Source organism: Megalops cyprinoides, chromosome 10 (genome assembly GCF_013368585.1).
Source record: "Megalops cyprinoides isolate fMegCyp1 chromosome 10, fMegCyp1.pri, whole genome shotgun sequence".
NCBI classification, from domain to species: Eukaryota; Metazoa; Chordata; class Actinopteri; order Elopiformes; family Megalopidae; genus Megalops; species Megalops cyprinoides.
The window spans coordinates 12041139-12065419 of NC_050592.1; the positions used below are offsets into that span (position 1 = coordinate 12041139).

General features: G+C 40.6%; 2 protein-coding genes across 2 annotated transcripts; both read left to right on the forward strand.

The window, feature by feature from the left end:
* The first annotated feature begins 682 nt into the window (after positions 1-682).
* On the forward strand, positions 683-11517 carry LOC118784450 (tetratricopeptide repeat protein 24). Its single transcript, XM_036538685.1, has 12 exons — positions 683-726; positions 1663-1891; positions 2824-3117; positions 4193-4394; positions 5180-5386; positions 6746-6874; positions 7206-7327; positions 7504-7623; positions 8430-8494; positions 8761-8894; positions 9009-9177; positions 11406-11517. The coding sequence occupies exons 2-12, from the start codon at positions 1688-1690 to the stop codon at positions 11515-11517; spliced, it is 1758 nt and encodes a 585-aa protein (XP_036394578.1). The 5' UTR covers positions 683-726; positions 1663-1687.
* A 2316-nt stretch (positions 11518-13833) lies between these two features.
* Positions 13834-23712, forward strand: LOC118784526 (gonadotropin-releasing hormone II receptor-like). Its single transcript, XM_036538797.1, has 4 exons — positions 13834-13885; positions 19874-20402; positions 22729-22930; positions 23216-23712. The coding sequence occupies exons 2-4, from the start codon at positions 19875-19877 to the stop codon at positions 23620-23622; spliced, it is 1137 nt and encodes a 378-aa protein (XP_036394690.1). The 5' UTR covers positions 13834-13885; position 19874; the 3' UTR covers positions 23623-23712.
* The last annotated feature ends 569 nt before the right edge of the window (positions 23713-24281 follow it).

Here is a 24281-nt window from a genome sequence, read left to right on the forward strand (position 1 = left end):
CCCTAGGCAAAAATAATTCCAATTGCATTGTGGGACGTGTAGTTCAGTTTCTAGCTGAGCAGTCAATCGGGAACCAGAAGTTCAATTGTTGTTCAGCGTTTTAGCTAGTTATAATCAATAGATGATTTGTTAATTTTTAACAGGGTGGGGGATGGCAGATGCACACGCAGCATTCTCTCTGCTACTAACTAGGGGATGGAGAGGGGGGATGGCAGGTTAACAAGGGGGATGCATTTTGGTCATTTTGCTAACAAATGGGATAGCATTCCCCTTCATATCGCCTACTGGTTATAATTAAATTAAATGCCGGTCTTAAGTGGTTCAGTATATTTGGATATGTGTGGCTGGATAACAATTGTCTGTTATCCGCGCTTTTAGGCTGGCAGGTATGCAATCCGCCAGGTTACGGCCCATGCAGAGAAAAGAGGGCGTCGTTGAGCCCCAAAGCAACCGTTATTGGATAGGCTACCTGTTCTCTGACATTTCTTTGCGACCTGTGGCTTTGTCTATTGCTATAGCAACGGAGTACAACTAAACAGCGCAGCCAAGATGAAAGACCGTCTAGGAAGTAACGTAAACTAGACTAACTTTGGCTGGCTAGCTAGCTGAAGTAGACTTTGGACTTCTAAATTACCGCAGGCTGCCAGGTAACTGGCGAACTAGTTTGGATTACTAGACAACGTTTACACTAAAGCTGGGGTGGAATGAATGGCGGCTCTTCCTTTTGTAAGTAGCACTGTTCAGCTAATTAATTCAGCTAGATCTAACTATTTACTTCGCTAACAACTGTCCAAGTATATATTTCGTTATTTTATACAAAAGAGCCAGCTGTATAGTTAGTCTAGTTAAAGCTAAGTTAAAGCTGTCATGTGGAACTACCGTCGTTGGCGAATGTGATATTGCATCAAAGAGGCTGATACAACTTTTGAGTGTATAACGATGGCTACCGTTATATATGTTGGTTAGCTATCTAGCTAACGTATTGTGTGTCACCTTAGTTATAAGCTTAGGCATATGTTACCTCTTGAGTGTATTCATTGGACAAAAGTGTTTTACAAATAGAAAATACGGCTAATTGTGGCAATCGAATACTGCGGCGCAGATCTTTTTTTTCTTTGTACTAGCAATTTAATGGCAAAATACGGTCATTTTAGCACTGTAGCTATAACGCACTGGGTTTACTGAAGGAATTGTCGTGGTAATGGTAATATTTGGTTTGACAAATTCCTGTCTAGCAATACTAAGTCACCGGACTAGTGGTTCAGAAGACTCTTGATAAAATCTTGATCAAAGGCTGAAAACAATACTAGATACTAACACTGAAGAAAGGCTCTTGGATTTTTACCCTGAAAAAAAAAATCTCCTTTAACTCATAAAGATTGTGCTCTTTCTGCCTTATGCCCTAAGCGGTAATTTTATTCCATCACGTCTCATAAGGCAGTGACTTTCACTTAGCCCTGTCTTTCAGAGCTCATTCACTACGTCCAATAAGTATTCTGTTAACTGTATGTATTTTAGTACTGCCCTATAGTATTGTGCAAGCTATGACCATTTAACCATTTTTTTTTCTTAGTGTTTGGGTGGTTGACATTATGCTTTCATCAGGATCTTCACCCTTGCTATAATAATGCGTATTCTGTCCCTCCTTCACCCTCTATGTAGTCCACCCTTGTAGCTGCTCTCTGTCATGGCCTCTGATGGGTCCCCGCCCAGGCAGCGTCCCAAGAAGAAGAAGGACAGCCGTCCAAAGAAGGGGGCTGAAGCTCCAGAGGTCTTGGAGGTGCAAGCAGACATTGAGGGTCTCACTGCCTCTGGACACAGTGCTCTGCTCAAGGGAGACTGCACAGAAGCCCTGGGCTTCTTCAAGAAGGCCTTCAAAGCGTCGTTGGAGGTGAGGGTCACATAAACCTGGAGAGTATATTACGAGGGTTATAAAATCAAACGCTAAGATGGAATATTTAAAATATTAATTTCTCATATGCCATAATATCAGGTTCCCACTTTTGATAATAGTAATAAGAGCAATATGATCTGATCTGATACAAGACCCCCTTCATCACTGAAACTCAGGAGGACCATGTTTGTAAAAATAAGTCTCACTTTGCATTTCACCATCAAACAAGGGCTGCTTCTGGAAATTGTAACAATTCTATTGTCATCTTGTTTGCAGCATATCAGAGCTGTACATATTAGAGTCTTGATGCTGATGATAAGTGTTATTTGAATGAAAAATGAATGACTCGTAACCTGGCAGCTCCGTGCTGATTGCATTTCACAATCAACATATGAAAGAATATATAAAACACTTGGCAGATCTGAGATGAAGCACACCAGAAATCCTGTGACACTTGAGACTTAATGACCTGTGCTGAATGGCAAAACATTCATCATGTGGTATTCTGCCACTCAGTCTTTGTAATCATTCTGATCTCATTCTCACATGCAAGACCCATCATCATCACACATAAGACACACGTTTCAAGGGCTATAAGCTTATAGGACTGAAATAACACCAAGCCAGAATGGGTGTAAATTAATGTGTGCAGGTGCAACCACATTCTGATGTTTGTTTTTTCTTCCATTGCTGCGATTTCATTTGAATATGTGTACAATAAGCTATATCTAATATTTGCTTTGTTTGGCTTGATCAGCAAAAAACAGGTGTGACTTCATGCATGATCAAGTGATATTTACCGTATTTACCTAAACTCCACTGTGTTTGCCTTTTGCTGGTTTGTTTTTTTAACTTAGTCAGAGATCACATGAAAAAAGAATAGAGAGCTGAGGTTGAAAGCTAAGGTTACCCTGTTTCATGGTCCTCAGCTGAAGGAGACCCGAGCCCAGCGGGCCTGTGCCTTTAATCTTGGTGCAGCCTACGTGGAAGCGGGCAAACCTCAGAAGGGTTTGGATTTTCTGAAGCGAGCCCAGCCTGGTGAGAAGAAGGAGCGAGTAGCAGACCTCCAGTTTAATCTTGGTGCAGCCCATGAGGCTATGAAAGAGCCGGCGCAGGCAGCAGTGCACTACCTGCAGGCCGCCCAGCTGTACCGCTCCCAAGGCGACGGGGGTAGTGAAGGCGATGCCTGCATGAAGCTGGCCCACTGCCACCTCCTTGTTCAGGTCAGTCTCTCAGGATAGCATGTATGCCCTTCATTAATCAGATATTTAAATTATTGCATTTTAATGAGCTGTAGAACAAAAGCAGAGACAGTATGGGTTTTGTAAATCAATTAGTCAATTGATTTGTTGAGTTGTAGTCACATAAGTTTTCTTAACCTTTGTGAAGTCGCTGGTAAAAATAAGTCATTATTTGGTTTCATACCCTGAAGTCCAAGTCGTTCTTTTCTAGCCTGAAGATTTTTAATGAGGGAGCAACAGGGTCTGAAACTCAAAGGCATTTTAATGCTATGCTCAGAGAGCATTTTTAATCTTTATGGATTTAATTGCACATTACTTCAAAAGCAAAAATATGCTAACACATTCACATGTCTGACACAAGTTATGTAAAAAAGAGGATATGCTTAAATTTCTGCTTTGCAGTTTGTCAGATCATTGAATTGCTAGACCTATATGAATGAGGCTGTTAAAAGACCCTTAAATGCATACTTTGCTGTGGTATCTCATGCAACACAGTGTGCAAAGGCCCCTAAATTAAACTGAAAAATGTAAAATTGTGTCATTGTTTGAAAGTGTTTCAAGCCAGTCTAATTCTTGACATTTGAAATGGCTCTCACCTTAAAGAATAAAACACCATGAATTATTCCCAGTAAAATAGATCACCAAATAACACCTCTTTGTTTCTCACAAGTGTGTTTCTTGGAAGTGATTAGGCATCAATATGTACACTTGGTTAAAGCTGACCCAAATGGAAACCCCCATCTAGCGTAATGATGATGTTATGTTAACTGAAATTAAACCGAAATCAAACTCAGCCACATTTTTAAATTTAATACTGACTGACCCCGTGTCAGCTGGATGACATTTTATAATTTTTGCTGCATAATTTATTAGATTCAATTATTTATTTTTCCAATAGATTCCTGTATCTATGGCTTCATTTGAGATACAAATTATTTACAAGTGAAGTATTTTTTTGAGGTTATGTAGTCAGGTTTCTGTATAACCTGCCCATATTGTCAGAAAGAGACAAGTTAGTAGATAAGAGAGAATATAAAAAGACTTTCCTTTGTTATAGGACTGGGCACAGGCAGCTCAGAATTTCCAGAGGGCTGGGGAGAGCTACAGGTTGGCAGGCAAGCTGGATTCTGCTGCCATGGCCCTGAAAGAAGCTGGCAATCACATGCTTCAGAGTGATGACTTCACAGAGGATGACATCATTACAGTGCTCACAGAATGTCTGGAGTTGACTGTAACTGTCAAGGATGAAGAGATTCTGGGTAAAGACCTTTGAACCCTATCCTATAAATAATATCCCACATATTACCTCCCCTACAGGTACAGATACCCAATGGAAAACCTGGAATAAGAGACCAAGATTTCTTTATAAAGCTAATATGGTGTGATACAGCTGTCTCCCTTGAATTTTCCATCCTCAGATTCCCGTAACTGTACCAGGAATATCCAGCTGGTGTTTGGACACTGGCCCCACCTCAAAACCCACTTATCTGACAACATAGACATTGATGTGGGGGTCAAACATAACATGAGATATGCATGTTGTACATTTTGAGACTGCTCTGGCCTGTCTTTGCCAACAGAACCTCTACTGTAGGTGCTATCTTTCTATACAGCTGTCCTCCCTTGCAAACTGAGCTCACTCAAGATCAGAAACATTTGATTCTACTGTACCCCACAGTTTAGCAGTCCTTGTTTACAGTGAAGCCCTGTCACAGATTCCAGGAGGATTTGCATAGTAGACTCACCTGCTCAGAATCCAGAAACACAATATTGAAGATGAATTCATGTGTTCTGTTAAAACTATTAGATCAGTGTAATTGCCATGACTTGGTGAATACTGGTGATTTGTATTGGCTCAGAGTAAATGAATGTTCCCTTTACATCTGGAAATGTTTATCCAATTCAAGACACCAGAATTAATATGTGTGTTTGTGCATGTTGCATGCATATGTTTTGACGTGTATCGTTTTGACAGACTAAATCAGTCATTGTCAGTGTCTGTGCTTCAGAGGTATTCTACCCCCATCGATGTTTTGTATTGTAGGTAAACTGTATAATGACCTAGGCCTGAGCTTCTCCCAGCTGAAGCTGTTCCAGGAAGCAGCAGAGTGTTTCGAGCGAGCCCTGCCCCTATCCCAGACCAAGCCTCAACGGCTGGCAGTGGTTCTGCAGAACCTGGGTGCAGTCCACAACACACTGGGCCAGTACCAGCAGGCTCTGGATTACCACCGAGAAGCTGCCGCCCTGCATGGTGAGGCTGCTCAGATGGCAGGGCCATGTGACCTGTAACAGAGGGAGGTTTTATGTTGCAGCGGTTTTAATGAGTGTGCATCATATTGTCAGTAACAAACAACTAACTGAAAGAGCTACACAAAACTTTATCAGTTATTTAATAATGTAGTAATCAGATTTTGGATGTCATGGGTAGAACAGTTTTTTCCTCAGTGTCTGAAGATAGTGAATGATATTGTGTCAGCTGTAGGTAGTTGAATCCATCAGTGGGGAATATTTATTAGGTCCATAAATAGTTATGTAGTTAGGGAGCTAAGGCATATGCAACATATAATCTAGCCAGGTGTATTGATAGATGAATTATCCTGACAGCTAGGCAGTAATGTCAACATAACTTTCTACCTGACACTTGTTAGCTAAATAAATATGTACAAATACCCAGCCTACCTTTAAATCGTAATTGTTGCGAAGCCATGTGGTTTAAAGTGAATTTTCTGGGGATCCTACAGTATACCACTTACTGTTTATTGCACTAGTAGTTACTCAGCCTGCATTCTGCTTTTTACTGCATTGTAAGAATAATAATCTTTGAAAGCAGCATTCAATTAGCAGCCACTGAGAGGTATGTTTTTTCTCACTTATATTTCATGCACATTTTGTGTACTCATTCTAATAGAAGCATTACCCATTGGCTAAATACCTAATATGCATTGCAGCTGTCAAAAGAAAGCGACATGTCTGGGAGGTCTATGTTGAATACAATGTAAAGCAGTGTAAATGTGCATAGGCTCTTTTGGGTTAGTTACTCCACTTGGCCTGCCTGACTGATGTTCCTTGTGCTACTTTCCGCTCAAAATACATGGGATATATGTACCATTTAAAAATGTTGTGTCTAACCTATGGTTATCAACAAGGATGATAAATACCCAAATGTTAGTTTTAAGGTCAACCTTTTGTCTTGTTTTTTGCATTTATTCTATCATTCTAGACATTAAAAAATAGGTGAATTTTGGGAGATTGCTGTTTCCACCCCTTTGCAGGCTTTAGAACTGGCCCACTGTACATTCACTACAAGACTCACATCCTCCTTCCACTTCATCATATATGTAGCTGGATGCTTGAAAGACAGCTATACTGTGAACCAGCATGCATAAGTTTATGTGTGCACATCTTGCATGTCTTTATGGGAAGTGGCATTAGTCCGTTACTGGACCACTACCCTAATTCATTCCAGTACCAAGGGGCAGCTACATACTTTTATCAAGGTGCATCACTTCAGAGAAATTGGGATCAGCTCTGGGCTAGTGAGCTCAAGACTCAGATATTGCTTCCAATATGTGGATCCTCAGGTCAATATTTTTCTCTCCATTTCTGTAAGGGTCTCTCGGCAGCCGCAGTGCTCAAGGTCAGTGCTTCAGTAACCTGGCGTTTGCCCTCAGTCAGCTGGGGGAACACGAGGAGGCAGGGGAGAATTACCTTCATGCCCTGCAGGCCTTCAAAGACACAGGTACTACTGGCTGGTCTCTAAGCCTTGCTGCAGAGAAAGAACCTTTTACACTGTTGGCTGGTGGCTGGATTATCCTTACTCTACAGGGAAAGGCCTTTCCCACAACTTCTCTTCACACAGAACTCACTGATTACATTGTGCAATTTTTGGTCATGTTCAAATACCTGTATTATAATGAATAATAACCAATGTAAATGTGGTACAGTGTTAGAGGAACAGATCAATGCCCAGTTTAATGCCTTCTTTCCAGGGCTACTCTCTAGCACCTTGTCTTCTTGCCTCTTCTTTCATTTTCACCTGTCTATCCAACTCCCTCACTCTCTTCCTGCAGATGACCACAAAGGGCAGTGGCAGGCCTGTGAGGGGCTTGGGGCAACCAGGATTCGACTGGGAGACCCAGAGAGAGCCACTATCTACTACAAACAGGCCCTGGGGCTGCTGTCCAAGTGCGAAGTGAGACTCCTGTACATTTTACACTGTCAGTCACATAAAGGACCTTTTCTACACAATGTACTTGTATTAAGAAGTGAGCCACATGTCATGACAAAGGGCGATTCAAAACAGAATCAGTTTATTCCCTGGTAGTATAGCACCCTACTACATTGTCCCCCATCAACTACCACCCCCAGGACATTCCCAGCTCAGCCCAAGAAAGGCTGGTAAACAAGCTGACTGATGCCCTCCAGTATAAGCTGTCCTTGCAGAGCCGGCTGTCCCATGGAAGGGGGTTGGCCCCTGCTCCGCCTCAGGTGAACATATTCCCATACATAATATTTTACCTGATATTTGATAAATGAATGAGTTGTAATTTACCTTTATTATATTTTTTATCATTTTTTTATCAAGCAAAAGATGCAAGTTATTAGCATAGCAATTATTTGATGGTTTCATGATCAGCTCTGTTGTAAGCAAAGTGTCATACAAATTCAATAATGCATTTTGCATTTAAGTAGTGAGAAGAGGTACAACCTACTTCATTGTGCCTGGATACAGAGAATACAGAGACCAGCAATGCTGAAAGGATCACTATCTTTTTCAGCTGAAAGCTTAATGGCTGAAAAAGCAATATCCCTGTGAAAGCATTAATTGATTAATTGGTCCAAGACCACCAGTGTCACCTAAACATCTGACAGTGACACCTAAAGTTTTTACTTTCGAGATTGAGGAAGTTTACAATGCTGGCTGATCATAGTCAGAAATTGAGAAACCAGTGGCAATCTCTGCTCTGGAGACAATCCTGTGCACTTCATTTGAATGCCAAATAAAATGTAAAGTAAGGAATTACATGAAAGTAATTGTTTTAAGGTTAATTACCCTTTAAGAACTTTGACGTTTCAGTGTTGATTTTTTAAATATAATTAATCTATCTTCATTGTGATACTTACAGAAAGCCCTATTTGTGGAAGCAGGTATGCCTATGCTCAAACAGACGCTAACCCTGAGAAGTGAATCCCTGAGAGTCCCTTCTCTTAGTTTGCTGGGGTTGTTAATTTGGGATAGTAATTTGCTTTCACTTTGGTTTTCACTGGATTGATTCCAATGCTGTCCCCCACAGAAGGGTTCCTTGGAGAGAAAAGCCATTTCCAGGGGAACCCGCCAAGACGGTCAGGCACCACGCAGGTGAGATAAAATTGTTTCGAATGCAATGTGTCCTCCCTTGCATGTGTCAGCATTTGTAACTGCATTTCTATAAGCTTCTCTCAGAAGAGCTTAAGTGCTGCCTTGTTACCGTTTTGTAAAAGTCCTTACTATTAAAACAGCTAGGGAATGTCTCAGTCCACAGCTTGGAGTATTTTAAAAGAAGAAAACTAAATTGTGAATGCAGCAGATCCAAACAGTTCAGCCTCTAACTGTGTATACTTTCTCTCTCGTGTACGTGCTCACAGGATGGCTGGCATTAAGGGTTCAAAGCAAGGTGAACTCCAGTCCACGTCAGGCCCTCCAGTCCAGCAGTTTGAGTTCAGCCACCAACCCAAGGAAGAGTCCTTAAGCAGGCTCAGAGAGGAAGATGGGTCTCAGGGTAAGCGTAGGACTTCTGAAATTCCACATTAGAAAAAGGGCAGTTCTATGAACGTATGGATGTTAATTATTGAGGAGTGACATTGACTACATTGACTGTGGTTCTGTGTCTCAGCTGGAACGGCTGAAGCTTCAGAGCAGAGGAGGGAGCAGGGGGCTCCGGTGCTGCAAAGAGAGGAGGGTGACAGCGACACATTCACTGCAGTGACTCAGTCAGATTCGCAGTTCAGCAATCCCCACATGGAGCTGCCCAACTATCAGACTGCACTGCCAGGGGCCAACAGGTAAGAACAGCTGATGCAGTGCATGCCACTATAAGGGGACAAGACACACACACACACACACACACGTTCACACATGTGCACACACACCACACATGTTTGGCTTTGTGCATTCATGTACATGTACATATACACTGACATGCATTCATTCAGAGCAATACCTATACATTAATCAAAAGGTTGATCACAGGAGTGGTGAACTGGCACACAGAATATATGAATAATCCAGATGACATTGCTATTAATAACAGTTTTTCATATAATCCAGAGATATCAAGTAACCTTCTGCTCTCCTCTGAGTAACACCTTACCCTCCTAGGCTCCGTCTCCATTGTGTTTTCCTTCATTAATGTTTGTCCTTGGTGACAGGTGACTCAGTGTCATTCACACAGTGACACAACAGCAGTTTTTTTGAGCTGTTCATGTAAGATTATTATTTTAAAGAGACCAAAACTTGTACATCCCAGCCTTAATGTGGCATTGTATTTTGTGTATTCCAAATACCTCATTCTTCAATAGCTTAGTCTGAACTTAAGATGGTGTATACACGCGACACAACACACTGCCACATTGCCAATGTTCAGATCCGTTTGGAGGGAGTTTGACTAGCATGAAGCAAAGAGCATTATTGTCTCACAAAATAAAACACAGATATATCATCAGAGTACAAATGCAGAAACAAAAACATTTAATTGGCAGGGAAACAGCATTGAAGCAACCTGATTATTCTTCAGCATGTCTGCTGAGATGCGTTTTCTGCAGTATTCCTCTCCTATAGTACCCGTTCCATATCTCAGGAATCTGGTGCCCTGCCACAGCGGCTTGGAGGATGCAGTGTTAATCACAGGGGGCGTATCTGATATCCCGATTATCCTTGTGCTGCTTGACTTTGTCTGCATCCTTTGCCTTATAAGGCAATGGTGTGAACATGTGTGAGCATTTTGTATTTGTAAAATTATCTCCAAATTGGCAGATTTTTAGCAAGATTTTTAGCAAATTTTTTTAGAATTTTAGATTCTTAGCAAGACCTCTGTTTGCGTGATGTCTGTGAGCATAAAGGGTGCTCTGTTGAGATGGTGTTGGCCTTGTACTGTAGGCAGTACATGACAGAAATGAACATAAGCTTTGACTGTGTGAGCGTGTTACATAAAACCACCAGCTCTGTCATCATTCCATCATCAATGACATGTGAGCGTGCTCCATGCCTCCCTGCTCTCGTTCCAGGAATCTGAACAACACCTGCAATGAACCACTGGCACTCACCCAGCACAGTAAGTACAGCCTCTTCTGAACACACAGGTGCTTTGGTAAATCTAAAATGTTTTTCCACCAATTAAAATGCTACAACACATAATGAATTGCATTAGAATTTGGTTACAACATATTAACATATAAAACAGAAATTTGATCAGTTTTGTGCAGTCAGGGATTTATATGAAATTAAATGAAAATTGATTGTGAAACAGGTTGTTTACAGATAAAAGCTCCCATAATGGAGCTCATCTATAACCTTTTCTCTGCTGCAGTAAGCCTCTGGGAGCAATGTAGACTAAACCTAGGGTGACATTCATTGTCATAATGCGGACCTGGCACTTTCTTTGTCTGCGCATGCACATTCACAGGACACAGAATATATTATTAATGTAAATAGTATCTTCCCTGTTATTGAGGAAAATTTTGACTAGACTTTCCTCTGGGTATAGACAGACAAAAGCTTCAGTTTAATTCTGTGACCACCAGTGTGACAGTAGCAATAGCAATAGGTGAAGTCAAATGTCTAATAACCTTAACTGTTCTCAGTAGAACACTCCAGGGGCTTCTGGGCTGGAAAGATTTCAAGAGGAGGCACACTGGAGGATTTTGAGTAACTCATCGTCAGATTTTTATAGAAGGAAATGAAAACAGGAACTTATTTAGCATAGTGTTGAATATTGCATGAATATTGCTGTGGAAGATTTAAATATACAAGAAGGAACAGACCTAACACTTCTCAAGCCACAATGAACGCTAACAAGATTGGTATGATAATGTTTAGAAGCAGTGATAAAATCTGGGTTAAAATTACATTTTACTCTGCAGCTGAGCACTTGTATGAAACCATCAATCAGAGAACAACAGATTTGAACAGGTAAGGACACTGATCCATTGTCGTATTGATTTTATTGATTTTTGAGCGCAATCGTATATGATTAACGGCTTTTGATATTAATTTACTAGAGTGTATGTTTCAGTGACCCTCCACTGGCTCAGAGCTCAGAGCTATCGCTCACTGAAGGGACTGACACTGAAGAGACCATACCCCTGTACAGGAAATGGAAGTCCCGGGTGTGCACAGTCATGTGATCACCAAAATGCTGAATCTCTGACTCTGCTGAATTTCTCTGTGGCTTAAACAGTTGGAACGTTCAGCATTCAACAGTTCTACGTTGACTGAACACATGCAAAAAATACATAAATGTGCACAATTTTGGTCACACTCACAGATTTACATGTATACAGCCACTCAGTCTGCCTCTGTTCTTGTATAGATGAACAAACCTCATCGGGCAGCTGACAGTATTGCTTGCTGTACTGTACAGCTAACTTTGCATGTATGATAAAATGGATTTTGTTTTCTGGACCGATGAAACTGAATTTAACAGTACACCATGAGTGTTAACAAGTTACTCAATCATCAGCCCATATTTAGTATATGTGTGCAGATTTGGGTTTATTTATTTATTTATTTATTTATTCATTTATTTGATTATTCAACATTGTGTGTGTACATATTTTGAGATACCTTAGCTCATGGATAGATCCCTTTATTTCTAAATGATCTTATCTGCTGATTTAGACCTTTGCTGCTACAACTTCACTGCTACAACTTTGTCAGTAACTATATTTTAGAAAGATAGGATCTTGAATTAAGTAATAAAATCCTGACATTTCATTGTGTAATTGTAATTCACTGTGTGAGGAACTCAGGGTAATCTCCCTGTGGTTATTTGATTAGACTGACATTTTTCTATGTGGTTGGAGCACAGGGTTGCTGAAATGACCAGCATACAATATGAAGCAAAAATGGGTTCATGAAAGGGCAAACCATGTAAAACTTTCAGATGTATTACATAGGGACACGCTTTGAATGTGTCAGCCAAAACAATACTATTTTCTCATTCTATCATGTAAATTTAGTTTGGAAAATAAGTTTTTAATTTGTGGTTGTTAATAAAACATTTTTTACTCCAATATCACATTGTTCTTGGTATAATACTGTAGTAAATATCCCCGAAAAAATGTGGGTGGTAACCATTTCATTTACTTTACTTTTCTATAGTACATTTTAATGGGAGTACATGATCATCCAACAATTATTTGAATTTATTTGGAGTTTTAATTCTACATACAGCTTTTATTTGGGTAGCGTTGTAGCTGTGTGGGCTTTCTGAAACTAGCTGGTAGCAGAAAGCCCGCTCCTTTATGGATACATAATGGTACCATCATAGAACCCACACTGAAATACAGTGGGGAATCTTGCATCATTTTGTTCCTTTTTCAGTGAAAATACATTTTCCCAAAGTGATGCCTACGGCTGGGTAACAGCTGGACCAACAATAAATCAGTGTTTGAAATCTACCTTACATTAGCCATGCTGAAAAATGACCTCGTGCAAAGCTAACCTTTTAACCAGGGACTTACTCGTATTACCTCCACAGCACAGTAATTAAAAATCAGTACGCTATGGCCATGGAAGGCTTGCTATCAAAGCAACTCAGTGGTGTGGCGAAGGAATGCGGTGAAAAATGTAAATGTGAGATTAGATTTTCCCCTGCAGCGTGGAATGAGGAAACGTTATTGGTCCGAGACAGTGCCAACGGCAAGGGGAGGGGGAGAAGGGGACTAAGGCAGGTTAGTCTGCTACCCAGGATTCAGTAGTAATAACCTCGTCCTTGTACCGTCACATACGTTACGTCTTATTACCGTGTATTCAAAAAAGAGATTCAATATGTTTTTTTTTTTCTTTCATTAATGCAATTTCGCCGCTGTTAAGTTCTTGGTGGTTCACTTCAACTCCAGTCACATATAATATTGTCTTCTCTTCATGCCAGCGTTATTAGTGAATTTAATATTGCTCCCCTTTGACGGATAATGCAACGTGTGTGGTGTTAAGGAAAAGTTGTGCAGCTGCAACAAGTTCAAGGAATGGACTTCGGTTCAGATCAATGGTTCAGTACTCGTATGAATGGACAGCTCCATTCTAACCAGGAGCGACATCTCTGTATAGTTGGACAGGACTACGGAAAAATACTGAGCTGCGGCTAAAAAAAAAAAAAATCACGCTGTTCTTGGGAATATCGCCACCCGCCAAGTCGGCTGCTGATTGTAGAAGACTGCAGCATAACAGCGTGCTATCGATGAATGGTGGAGTCACCTTCCGAGCGATAATGGGAAAATAAAACTGGAAAGTGTGGACACTTTAGGGCTGTAGCCATATGTATGAAAGGTTGTGTCAAGAGTTACTTTTACAGAAGATTAATCATATGCTGCGTTCATAAGCTTAACGATTCTCCTGAGGATATTCTGAACAAAAACAGAAGTGAATGTTGGCCAAATCTGATTCAAGAAGGAAAATTACTACAACTGGACAATATCATTGTGCGGGAAAGAAAAGCTTTATGTGTTTGCGGAATATATTAATTTTGCCGAAGTGAGCAGACCAGCACTTGAGGTAAGATATCACTTTGTACGTTTTGTTGTTCTTCGCTTCGTTTCAGTTTAGTTTTAAGAAAGTCAGTGAACCCATTTCGAGCTAAAACATTCTGATACATCTGTAGATCGAAGCGGCATCTAATTTATCCTCACTTATTTTGCACAGGGGACTCAAATTGGAGGTCGCCACTAACTGATAAAACATTAAGCTTGCTCTTGAAGAGCATCAGAAAACCAAGGATTGGCCGGAGAAGTGGAGTTCTGGATTTTCATATGCTTGTTTTCCCTGTGTATGTTATAATGACGAACATTGGAAACTTAAACCGCTTAAAGAACGCCCATTGATAGGATTGAATTTAGCCTTTGCCACAGGAGTCCAGCTTTGCGACTCTGACTATTATTGACATAGCAGTAACACCCGCTCTTATTTGGCAGTTTTAGGATGTACGACACACTAAACACAATAACAAATTCAATCAACAAATGCAAAATGAAACATTACATCTAAATCAAATTACAAACCATAAATTAGGCTGCATTCACTACAGCGGCACTTCAATATGACAGTGCATAAGAATAACATTTGTAGAGGGGAAATAAATGAAATTGATTGTAAGAAGAAAAATTATAGAGTTTATTAAAAAGGACATAAGCACCTTTATAAATTGAACACGTGCTTTCACGGAACAAAAGGCAAAGAGCTGGTAAATGTACTGATGTTTTTTGAAAGGATTTGTGTTTTCCGCTATAGAGGTCAGAGATCAAGGTTTAGCTACGGTGGAACAAAGATATGGCAGAAATCTTGATGATTTCATCTGAGGACAGTGTAGAAATAGGAGATAAAGAGTAACAGTGGGGTTAGGACATGGGTAAGCAAGAACAAACAAATTCAAGCAGTGAACAGTGGCCAGTTGGACTTCTCACCAACAAAGCAGGGGTATGAAGGAAGCAAAGAAAAGAGGAGTATGAGAATCTTGTGTGAAGTGATGAATTTTGTTCATATTACATGTGATCTAGTTAAATGGGAAATGGTAAAAGAACATTAGTGATGATTCTGGAGTATCACCAGAACTTAAGCACAAGGAAAAGGTGAGAAAATTGAAAGCTCAACAGAGGAGAGTGAAGGGACGCTGCTGTATTGCGTTGTTTATTTCCTGAGCAGATACCGTTACCCAGGTACATGAACATCAATTTATACAATTTGGCTCTACCCTACTTAAGCGTACATCATCAGTGCCCCACCTGAGATTCAAAACTCCAGCTACCTTACCACAATGTCATGCTACCACATTTAAGAGTAAAAATAAGTAAAGAGGTCAGATTTGTGAAGTACATGCACTAAATAAGAGATGTCATTCTGAAATCCAAGTGTAAACCTGATCACAAGAAGGACTGAGAAATAACTGCTTCATCTTCTCATAATAAATAATAAATAATAAATGTCAGAAAGCAGTGGACCCAGAGAAGGTGTACAAGAGAAGAAAGAGAAAATCCAATGGAGAAAAGCTAGATGGGCTCTTGGAGTAATGAAGAGAGAAAATATGTTCCCATAAGACATAATTGCCATCAGCAAGGTTAGTACAGAACTATCATGAGCAATCCAGAAATGCCCATATCAGTGAGAACAGCGAGAGTAACTAGGTAATCTGCAGTACCTTATACAGCAAAGACTAAAACAAACTACACCAAATAAAAGTGAAATAAAAGCAGGAGCAGAAAAGTGAGACTCATTAACACAACAACCTTTTTTGTCAGCAGAGGAACAGAATGTATTTTGGAGATGATCAGGTACAGAGTGTTTGGAAAGAGGTATTGGTGAATAGCTTGCTCAAGGGTTTTAGATGTAAACTGAAATAAAGATATCAGGTGGTAACTGAGGGTTTGAGAGATCAAGATTTTTTGAGGGCTTATTGGAAGTGCAGAGCTATAAGGTTTTATTAAAGGAAGGGAAAAGCCTTGCATAAAGGGTGTGTTAATTGAAGAGGAAATAAAATGCATGAAATCTGGGGAAATGGCTTGGAAACAATGAGGGCCTGATGGCAGAGACCAGGTTTATGGCCCTGACATAGACAGCAGAGATGAATATCAGGAAGGGAAGGCAGTAAATGCAGGAATGGAGAGAACCTGTCAGACAAAGAGAATGGATCAAGAATCATTCAAACAAACAATTTATTCATAATCTTTAATTTTGTGTAAAAAAATAGTCCGGTTGTATTATATTCAACTCAATCAATAAAGCAGATCATCTAAATCAAACGTGAATCAATGCAAATCAAATATACCATTGCTCATACCTATCAGCTATGTTCATCTACAGTGTGATGGACCCAGTAAACATGGGTGCATCTATATAGAAGTTGTTTCTAGTACATTATCTTGAGATGCAGTTTGTTTTGGAAATTGGTTCTCTTCCCAGTTCTATTGAATATTAACTACTATATACTGTATCTGCTATATGATACCCATGCCCTGGCCACACTGAATACTGGTTAGTCAACTGTACCTGGAGTAACCATTTTTAACCCCAACGTCACCTACTACTGGCTAGTTAAACTGAGTTAGTGTGGCCATGTTAAAGTCCATCTAGGCACAGGTTTGTGAAAATTTCAGTCCTTGTCATAGAGTCACCAAGTTTTCTCCATATTGGTGCAGGTGTTACAGACTTCAAATCTTCACATGTGAGATTTTTTAGTCTAAGTGGTCACATGTTAGTGGCGAAATGTTGCATTTTGAATGTACAAAGCCAAATGTTATCATGTCTACAATATCTTTCATATAGTTACTAGTGGCATTTGAATTATTGTCATATCTGGCTTTCATATGGAAACCATTGTCTTTCAGTGCTGGAAATTGGTCTGTTCTTTTGTGTCATCAGCAATTAAATGTAGTTTGGTAACACAATCAAGCATGATCAGTTCAATAATACAAAAATACAAAAAATAATACAAAAAGTTTTATTTTCAGCTTGGATCATTTCCCAGATTTTCACTTGCATGTTTTGAAGCACCAGTGTGTGAAACTCAGTGGTGCTTGTGTAGTATTTGGCTAGTTTCCAGACTAACAGCCCTCCTGGATTATGAAATGAATGTGCTGCGCTTTAAATCTTACAGCACAATGGCAATAACTATTATTTTTTAGTTCAAATGGCTTAAGTATCCAGTGGAAAACATAATACTTCACACATTTTCATAAAGTTCATTCATATTTGAATATGTAAATTGATTCTATGTACTACATGCATTGGAAACAGTTCAGGTTAAATACTTTGCTCTAATGACCATGTACAGCAGCAGTGATTTTACATGTGATTCAAACCTTACATGAGATTACAGTCTTCTGGTGACAGCAAGAGATCACTAACCACAGTCAACTAACCACTAGGGTGCAAATACAGCCCACAAATTGTTTGATGGAGGTACATCATTAAACAATTAATGAAGTGATTAATTTGTAAAATTACTACTCAATAACTATATTATCCCATTCAGTTAATGAATTGATAATTCATTATGCAAATTATTACAAAATCATTGTTCATATCTGAGTAACAGGGAAGGTTGATGATTTATTTTTTGATTTTTGACTGTCAGGGATTCATCTATGGAGGTATACAGACCAAGGAAAACTAACAGAAATTCTGTAGGTTAATGTTGAAATGGGGGATTAAGCGATTGCAGGAGGGTTTGTGTGCCTTAGAATCTAGCGTTATGGGATGAGGAGCAGAAGGAACAGCAGGATAATATTTTGTATATTGTTAATCACTAGGGAGACTAAGCACTCTGTGTTCCTTCCTTGATTGATTTGGGAGTTTTTAGTTGCAATTAAAATCTTCTATCTGAGGAAAATAACTAGTGTCCAGTGGAGATAGTCTGCCAAGGTTCTTTTGTTATTACTGATTGAGTGTATTCACATTTATATATGTCCATTTGGCAGACATTTTTTAGCTGCACAGATACTGAATTATTATGGCCATCCTTGCAGTGTAGTGCCATTGTGGGAAATTATTGCCAAAATGGAAGTAAGTGCTGTCATAGGGCACATAACCTCAAACTGTTACCACCAAATTACATTACATTATTATCATTTAGCAGAAGCTATTATCCAGAGCAACTTACACTGCTTACAGTTATTACATGTTATCCATTTATATAGCTGGATATTTACTGAGGCAATTCTGGGTTAAGTACCTTGCCCATGGATACAGCAGCAGTGCCCAAGTGGGTAATCGAACCGGCAACCTTTTGGTTACAAGCCTTGCTCCTTAACCACTGTGCTAAACAGCTGCCCCAATTTCCAGCCACAAGGTTCATACTGCCACAACACATTTACCTCTGCCGCTGCAAAAACTCGAAGTACCACCAAGCTTTTATTTTCTAGGATTGATTTGCAATCAGAGTATTATTGGTAGTTCATGTAAATAGCACCCCAGAGGCCGTCATTCTAAAACAGGAGTAGGATTTGACAAAACTAGTCATCATCAAGCAAATTCATTAACACCAAGATCTTTGTTTGAATCCTCTATTTTAATATTAAGGTGACATATTTAGATGACATATCAATTACATATTAAGAAATCATGTTAGTGTCATACTCACTGCATTGACAGGCTGTGGTTATACTGTAGGTCACATTTATGATAGCTATACAGTGGCAATGCAGTATGTACTGTTCTTTGTGTAGTGCCAAGTATGAATGCCATTATTCCAGGGTTCATTCTCACACATGACAGTGACCCTTCTGAAAAATGTATAAGTGCAGGGTCTCATTAATACTCAGAGGCAGAAAGAAAAAGGATGAGCCTTGCTCTTTAACTGTGCTGGCCTAACAGCATATTGACTCAGCATCTGACATTTCCCTTGGCTGGGACATTTTTTTTTCATTTTCATGTGGTGTGCTCTTGTAAGGGCAGTCATAGATTCTAAGCAGAGTATGGCTGAGATTGGCAATCCGCTTCCACTTCGCAGAATCAGGTAGGGATGAGGTTATGATGATCACAAAATTAACAGTATTATCTCAACTACCTCCATTTAACTTTTCAGCTTTTTGACCATGGTAAAAAAATGAATCTCAAAGCCATTTTTGGGGTAAATATTCATTTCCAAATCTTGGACAGACAGCAGACATATGGCTTAAAATAGAAAAAAGAAATCTTCCTCATGTTGGATTGTCTTAAGAACAAGTCTTTTATGCAAGAACCCCTGACAGTGCTTTGGTGAGAATCCTCTCTTTGAAGGTGTAGTCTGTATTGTCTCTTTTTTCACCGACAGCTCCAAGTCCCTGTGACATGTCACTGCAACTGTGCTAAACTCAGTACACAAACAGCCCACACCATGGTATATTGTGTTAGTTATTGCTGTACCCCAGGGCTAAAAAGGCTGAATATTTGTGCTTTGTATGAAGGCTATCCATACACCTAAAATAAATTACGTTGAACTGTTATGTTGAAATTATGTTGAACCGTCAACTGTTACAAAACTCAAATTTTCCTTTCTAGCAATAAAATGAAATTATCACTGAAATCACTGAAATGAATGGCAGTTCATGTTGATTACACACGAGTAGTTTATCCAGTGGGATTATGCAAATTATTTTTTGGAAGAAATCAGAGCACCTCCCTCAGTTGTGCTGTAAAAATATACTTTCAAGGGTCTAAGCCCGTCACTACCCGAACACTATTTCAGTGTTGCAGCTAGCACTTCAGGTGACCATGTTATTAAATGCAGTTTGCTAACTTTTTATTAATTATCAGTTAATTAATAGTCCCATGTTTAAGAGACATTATATGACAGAGAGAGCAATATGCACCTCTAAGTATTATAAAAGCTCCTGAATCATGCAGGCTGAAAGTTGCCATTTATAAATTGATATTGAGGGATGTGCAATGTGAAAGTTAAAAAGTTTTTTAACTATTTGGAAATATTAACTTTTAGGCATCTTAGTTTGGGATTAAATACTTTAATCATCCATACAAACATAACGAATCTGACTCCATCCAATTTACCAACAGGATGTCAGGGAATTTGTCCCTCCTGATATCAGCATCACAGGACGCATCGATGAACTCCTCCTCCAACTCTTCTCACCCTCCTGCGCTGGTGGACTGGGAGGCGCCCACCTTCACCCGGGCCGCCCAGTTCCGCGTGGTGGCCACCTTGGTCCTCTTCCTTTTCGCCGCGTTCAGCAACCTGGCCGTGCTGATCAGCGTGGTACGAGGTCGGGGCCGGCGGCTCGCCGCCCATCTGCGGCCGCTCATCATGAGCCTGGCGGTGGCGGACCTGATGATGACCTTCATCGTGATGCCGCTGGACATGGTGTGGAACGTGACGGTGCAGTGGTACGCCGGCGACGCCATGTGCAAGCTGCTCTGCTTCCTCAAGCTCTTCGCCATGCACTCCTCCGCCTTCATCCTGGTGGTCATCAGCCTGGACCGCCACCACGCCATCCTGCACCCGCTGGACTCTTTCGATGCCAACCGCAGGAATAAGAGGATGCTGTTGCTGGCCTGGTCCCTCAGCCTGCTCCTTGCCTCCCCACAGGTGGGTGGGGTTTCCAGCCCTGGCTATTGCTACATCGCTACATTTCTTACATCTATAGAAGTATTAGTGCTTATACAGGATATGCAGAAGTAGGCATGGAAGTTCTACCTATGGTCTATCGCTGCTAGTAGTTTCAGGTATAGTATGGTTATAGTTGTAAGAAGCGTATCAACAGTAGTATTGTTTAAGAAATAAAAGATGTCCTGTCCTGTAATTCATCTTACAAGGTTTTCTAGTCTAAGTATAAAAACCATGCATATGACTAATAATTGAATCTCTTTCTGAACCAAGCTTGTCATTTTAGCATGTAAAAATAAATCCCGCGACAGTATAGACCTCAAAACCTACCAACCACAAGCAGGTCCAATGTCATCCCATGATCCCACATTCAAGCTGACTGGAGTAGGTAGCATGGAGTGCAATGTACAGGACAGGCAGTCTAGCCCACTGCATATCACTCTCTGGAGGGGAGACTGACAAAGAGGCCAGAGCTGAGCTAAGGTCAAGAATCTCAGCAGAGCTGCAAACAGTTGCTGAGTCTACTGAATCTTGTGAAGGTCACTGCCCTTCCTCCCCACACACAATCCAAAAATACACTCCATTTCTCACATTCCCTCCATTTACTGGCCTTGTGTCTCCTAACAATGGCTGCCTCTAAGGTCTCCTGTTTCTGTATGGTTATGGCAGTCTAGAAGCTGGGCAGTTCTCCATATAGGCACCCATAATGTCACTAATGGGGGCCATTCATTTTTGACTGTCAGTGGAAGTGGCCTGTGACCCTTGTGTAATGTGTAATTTAAGAACAATCTGAGTGTGGTGCTGTATGTCGGTAAGATAAAGGGTTAAAGGGTTAAAAGGGTTGAAGTTCCCAAAAATGGCAAGGCATGGAAGGGTGAAGCTACCAACTCTGAAAGTGGAATGGATATGAATATTACCATTAGGAAGAGGGGCAGGAATTATATATTAATTATGTTCTAATTATAATAACTATATTCTACCACATTTGTTTTTGTAGAGTATTAACTGCTGGTGTTTCTTCTAACACACATTATGGAAATAGGTTTTGGTGCTTTTATAGGATGGTAGCTTTTATATGCAAAATGCAGTACTCTGTAGCTCAATGAGAGTCCCATGTTTAGTGAAGTGTTTAAAACGCACATGCAATGGAGACATATGCTTATGGACAAAAGAGCTGGAGTCAATTCCATTTCAATTCAGTCAAGTTAGAAGTGAATTCATTAATTGAAAACCATCAGTTTAAAATATTCATAGAAAATGATGGCCACATTTCAATATATTAATTGAATTGCAGTTCCCCGAAATGACCGAACTGAAATTAAATTGACCCTTGACACTGATGCATCTTTCCTGGAGATGTCTGTAAAGACACAAATGCGAATTCATAAAAGTGAAATGCAGCCTTCAAAGTTTTGACAGTATAGTTTATTTTCTGACAGAATTGTTAAGGGGTGGGGGTGGGGGGGGGGGGGTGGCAGGGGTGGACATCGTGACAAAGGCAATATTGCAGGGTACCCGAATTGATGGATTTATGGTTCAGAGGAGACAATTATGTTTCATTTGCTGTCACAGTGGCGCCGATGCTGCTGGACATTTTATGAACGCACCTGGGCGGTGAGCGAACGTTCAGGGCGTGTTGCCTGCAGCGACTGCACTATGATTAAATGCTCTGTGCTGCAGTGAGTATAAAACGATTTACTGAGTGATCCCTCATTACTGATCCCACATGATCACCAGTGTAAGAGAAAGGCTTTTTAAAGCAAGATGTAAGAACAGTGACATCATTTACACTCTTCGTCATTTACAGTGTGGTCCAGTCCAAACACAACTGTAACAGCTTCATAACCTGAACAGGCGTAAGCCTCTAAAGGTTTGTACAACACTTGGATTGCTGAAAATCAGTGCAGCCCAAGGACAGTAGACTCAGTATACTTGTTGCCGACCTCTAGCCTTTGCCTCTTTGATCCTCTTGTTCTTTGAGAGCCTGCATATTTGTATCAAGGAAGCTGACTTTAATTGAAAATTGATTCCAGGGTCAAGTCAAAGTTGTCTGAAAAACAAAGGTTGTCTTGAAAAAAATTATCCCACAAGTTGAATTTCATTTCAAACAACTGAAGTTCAGTATATGCTCAGAAAGGCCTGGAAGATCGTTTTGTGATCAGGACCTTCAATAAAAAAGCCACATATCTAATGAAACAGCTTTGATTGTTGACTGGGGCCCCATGCATTTAACATAACCGCACCAAAACATGACATCACCCAATGTTTTAAACTTGGCGCTCATCCTCTTATTCCTCCTTGGCACCAGCTGTTCATCTTTCGGGCGATCAAGGCGGAGGGTGTGGACTTCACTCAGTGTGTGACCCACGGCAGCTTCCAGCAGCGCTGGCAGGAGACTGTGTACAACATGTTCCACTTTGTCACCCTCTATGTTGTCCCCTTGCTGGTCATGAGCTTCTGCTACACCCGAATCCTCATTGAGATCAACCAGCAGCTTCACAAGAGCAAAGGTACCTGCAATCCCACACCCCCACACATATACCCTATGTATCCAGATTGTGTAATCAAGGTACCAAGCAATCAAAGGGTACCAAGCAGGTATCAAGCAATCAAATTCCATACCTGACTAATACATATCTTGTCCTATTCTGATGTTTAATCCCTATAAATACAATAATCCCCATTTTTTGCATGACTCCTTAATTTGTTAAATGATCATAGATACACAGTTCAGTATTTAAAGTATTGTAAACTAATGTACTCTTCATGAACCATGCTCATCCATCTCATTCCAGGTGGAGAGTCGTGCTTGAGGCGTAGTGGAACTGACATGATCCCCAAGGCACGGATGAAGACCTTGAAGATGACCATCATCATAGTGGTGTCCTTCATTGTCTGCTGGACTCCCTACTACCTGCTGGGCATCTGGTACTGGTTCCACCCCCAGATGCTCCAAGTGACGCCGGAGTACGTCCACCACATCCTCTTTGTCTTTGGCAACCTCAACACCTGCTGCGACCCCGTCATCTACGGCCTCTACACCCCTTCCTTCCGCGCTGACCTGGCCGTGTGCTGGTGCTGTCGGCCCCAGGATTCCTCCCCCAAGTCCCTGGACCGCCTGTCTGCTCAGCAGGGGAACCCCAGTGCTGAGCCGGAGTCTGACGCACCTAGTGTGGACCAGCTGAGAGACAACGAGGGGTAGAGATTCAACTCAGAGTTCTGCTGTACCCCACTTTACCTCTCCCATGCTGCGGCCCAGTGCTCTAGATGATCAGTCAGACATAATGTCATACCCTGGAGTCCATAAATGGACTGGCTGAATAATTACCAGTTGGTTTTTTCTGGGTGCATTAATTGGGCACGATCTTTAAACTACCCCCAGTGAGACACACTGCTGCGTATTCAATCCATATAATCTTGTTTACATGAAATGTTAGGCGACTGCACAAAGGAACATTTTATCACACTGAAAGTAAACTTTCCTGCAGATAGGCACATTGATTGTGCATTGGTAATACAAGCATGAAAATCGGCTTACATCAGCCTTCTGTGTGGACCTGTTTAAAAATATGTAGTATGTTGTAATTAGAGTGATAGAGAGTCTAGTGACACCTCATAGCAGGATCAAAAAACACTATTTGTTGTCAACAACACCTAAGGGTTGCCTTGTTTATACCATGTCACACTAAAAAGCCTGGTAAACTACTGCCATTCCTTTATAATAATCGCATTTATACAAACACTCTTGTTGGGGGCTTTAAATAAATCCCATATGAAACTGCAGTTGAAACCCATAATACAGGTAAGTTCAGACTGGCATTGCAATGCTGCACCCTCCCTCTAACTGCGCTACTATCAGCT

Excerpts from the sequence above, each read along its gene's own strand:
- LOC118784450 (XM_036538685.1), top strand. The coding sequence starts at position 1,688 with ATGGCCTCTGATGGGTCCCCGCCCAGGCAGCGTCCCAAGAAGAAGAAG. Across the intron at positions 1,892-2,823 it reads CCTTCAAAGCGTCGTTGGAG|CTGAAGGAGACCCGAGCCCA; the intron begins GTGAGGGTCACA and ends CATGGTCCTCAG. Across the intron at positions 4,395-5,179 it reads CAAGGATGAAGAGATTCTGG|GTAAACTGTATAATGACCTA; the intron begins GTAAAGACCTTT and ends TTTGTATTGTAG.
- LOC118784526 (XM_036538797.1), top strand. The coding sequence starts at position 19,875 with ATGTCAGGGAATTTGTCCCTCCTGATATCAGCATCACAGGACGCATCG. Across the intron at positions 20,403-22,728 it reads TGCTCCTTGCCTCCCCACAG|CTGTTCATCTTTCGGGCGAT; the intron begins GTGGGTGGGGTT and ends CCTTGGCACCAG. Across the intron at positions 22,931-23,215 it reads GCAGCTTCACAAGAGCAAAG|GTGGAGAGTCGTGCTTGAGG; the intron begins GTACCTGCAATC and ends ATCTCATTCCAG.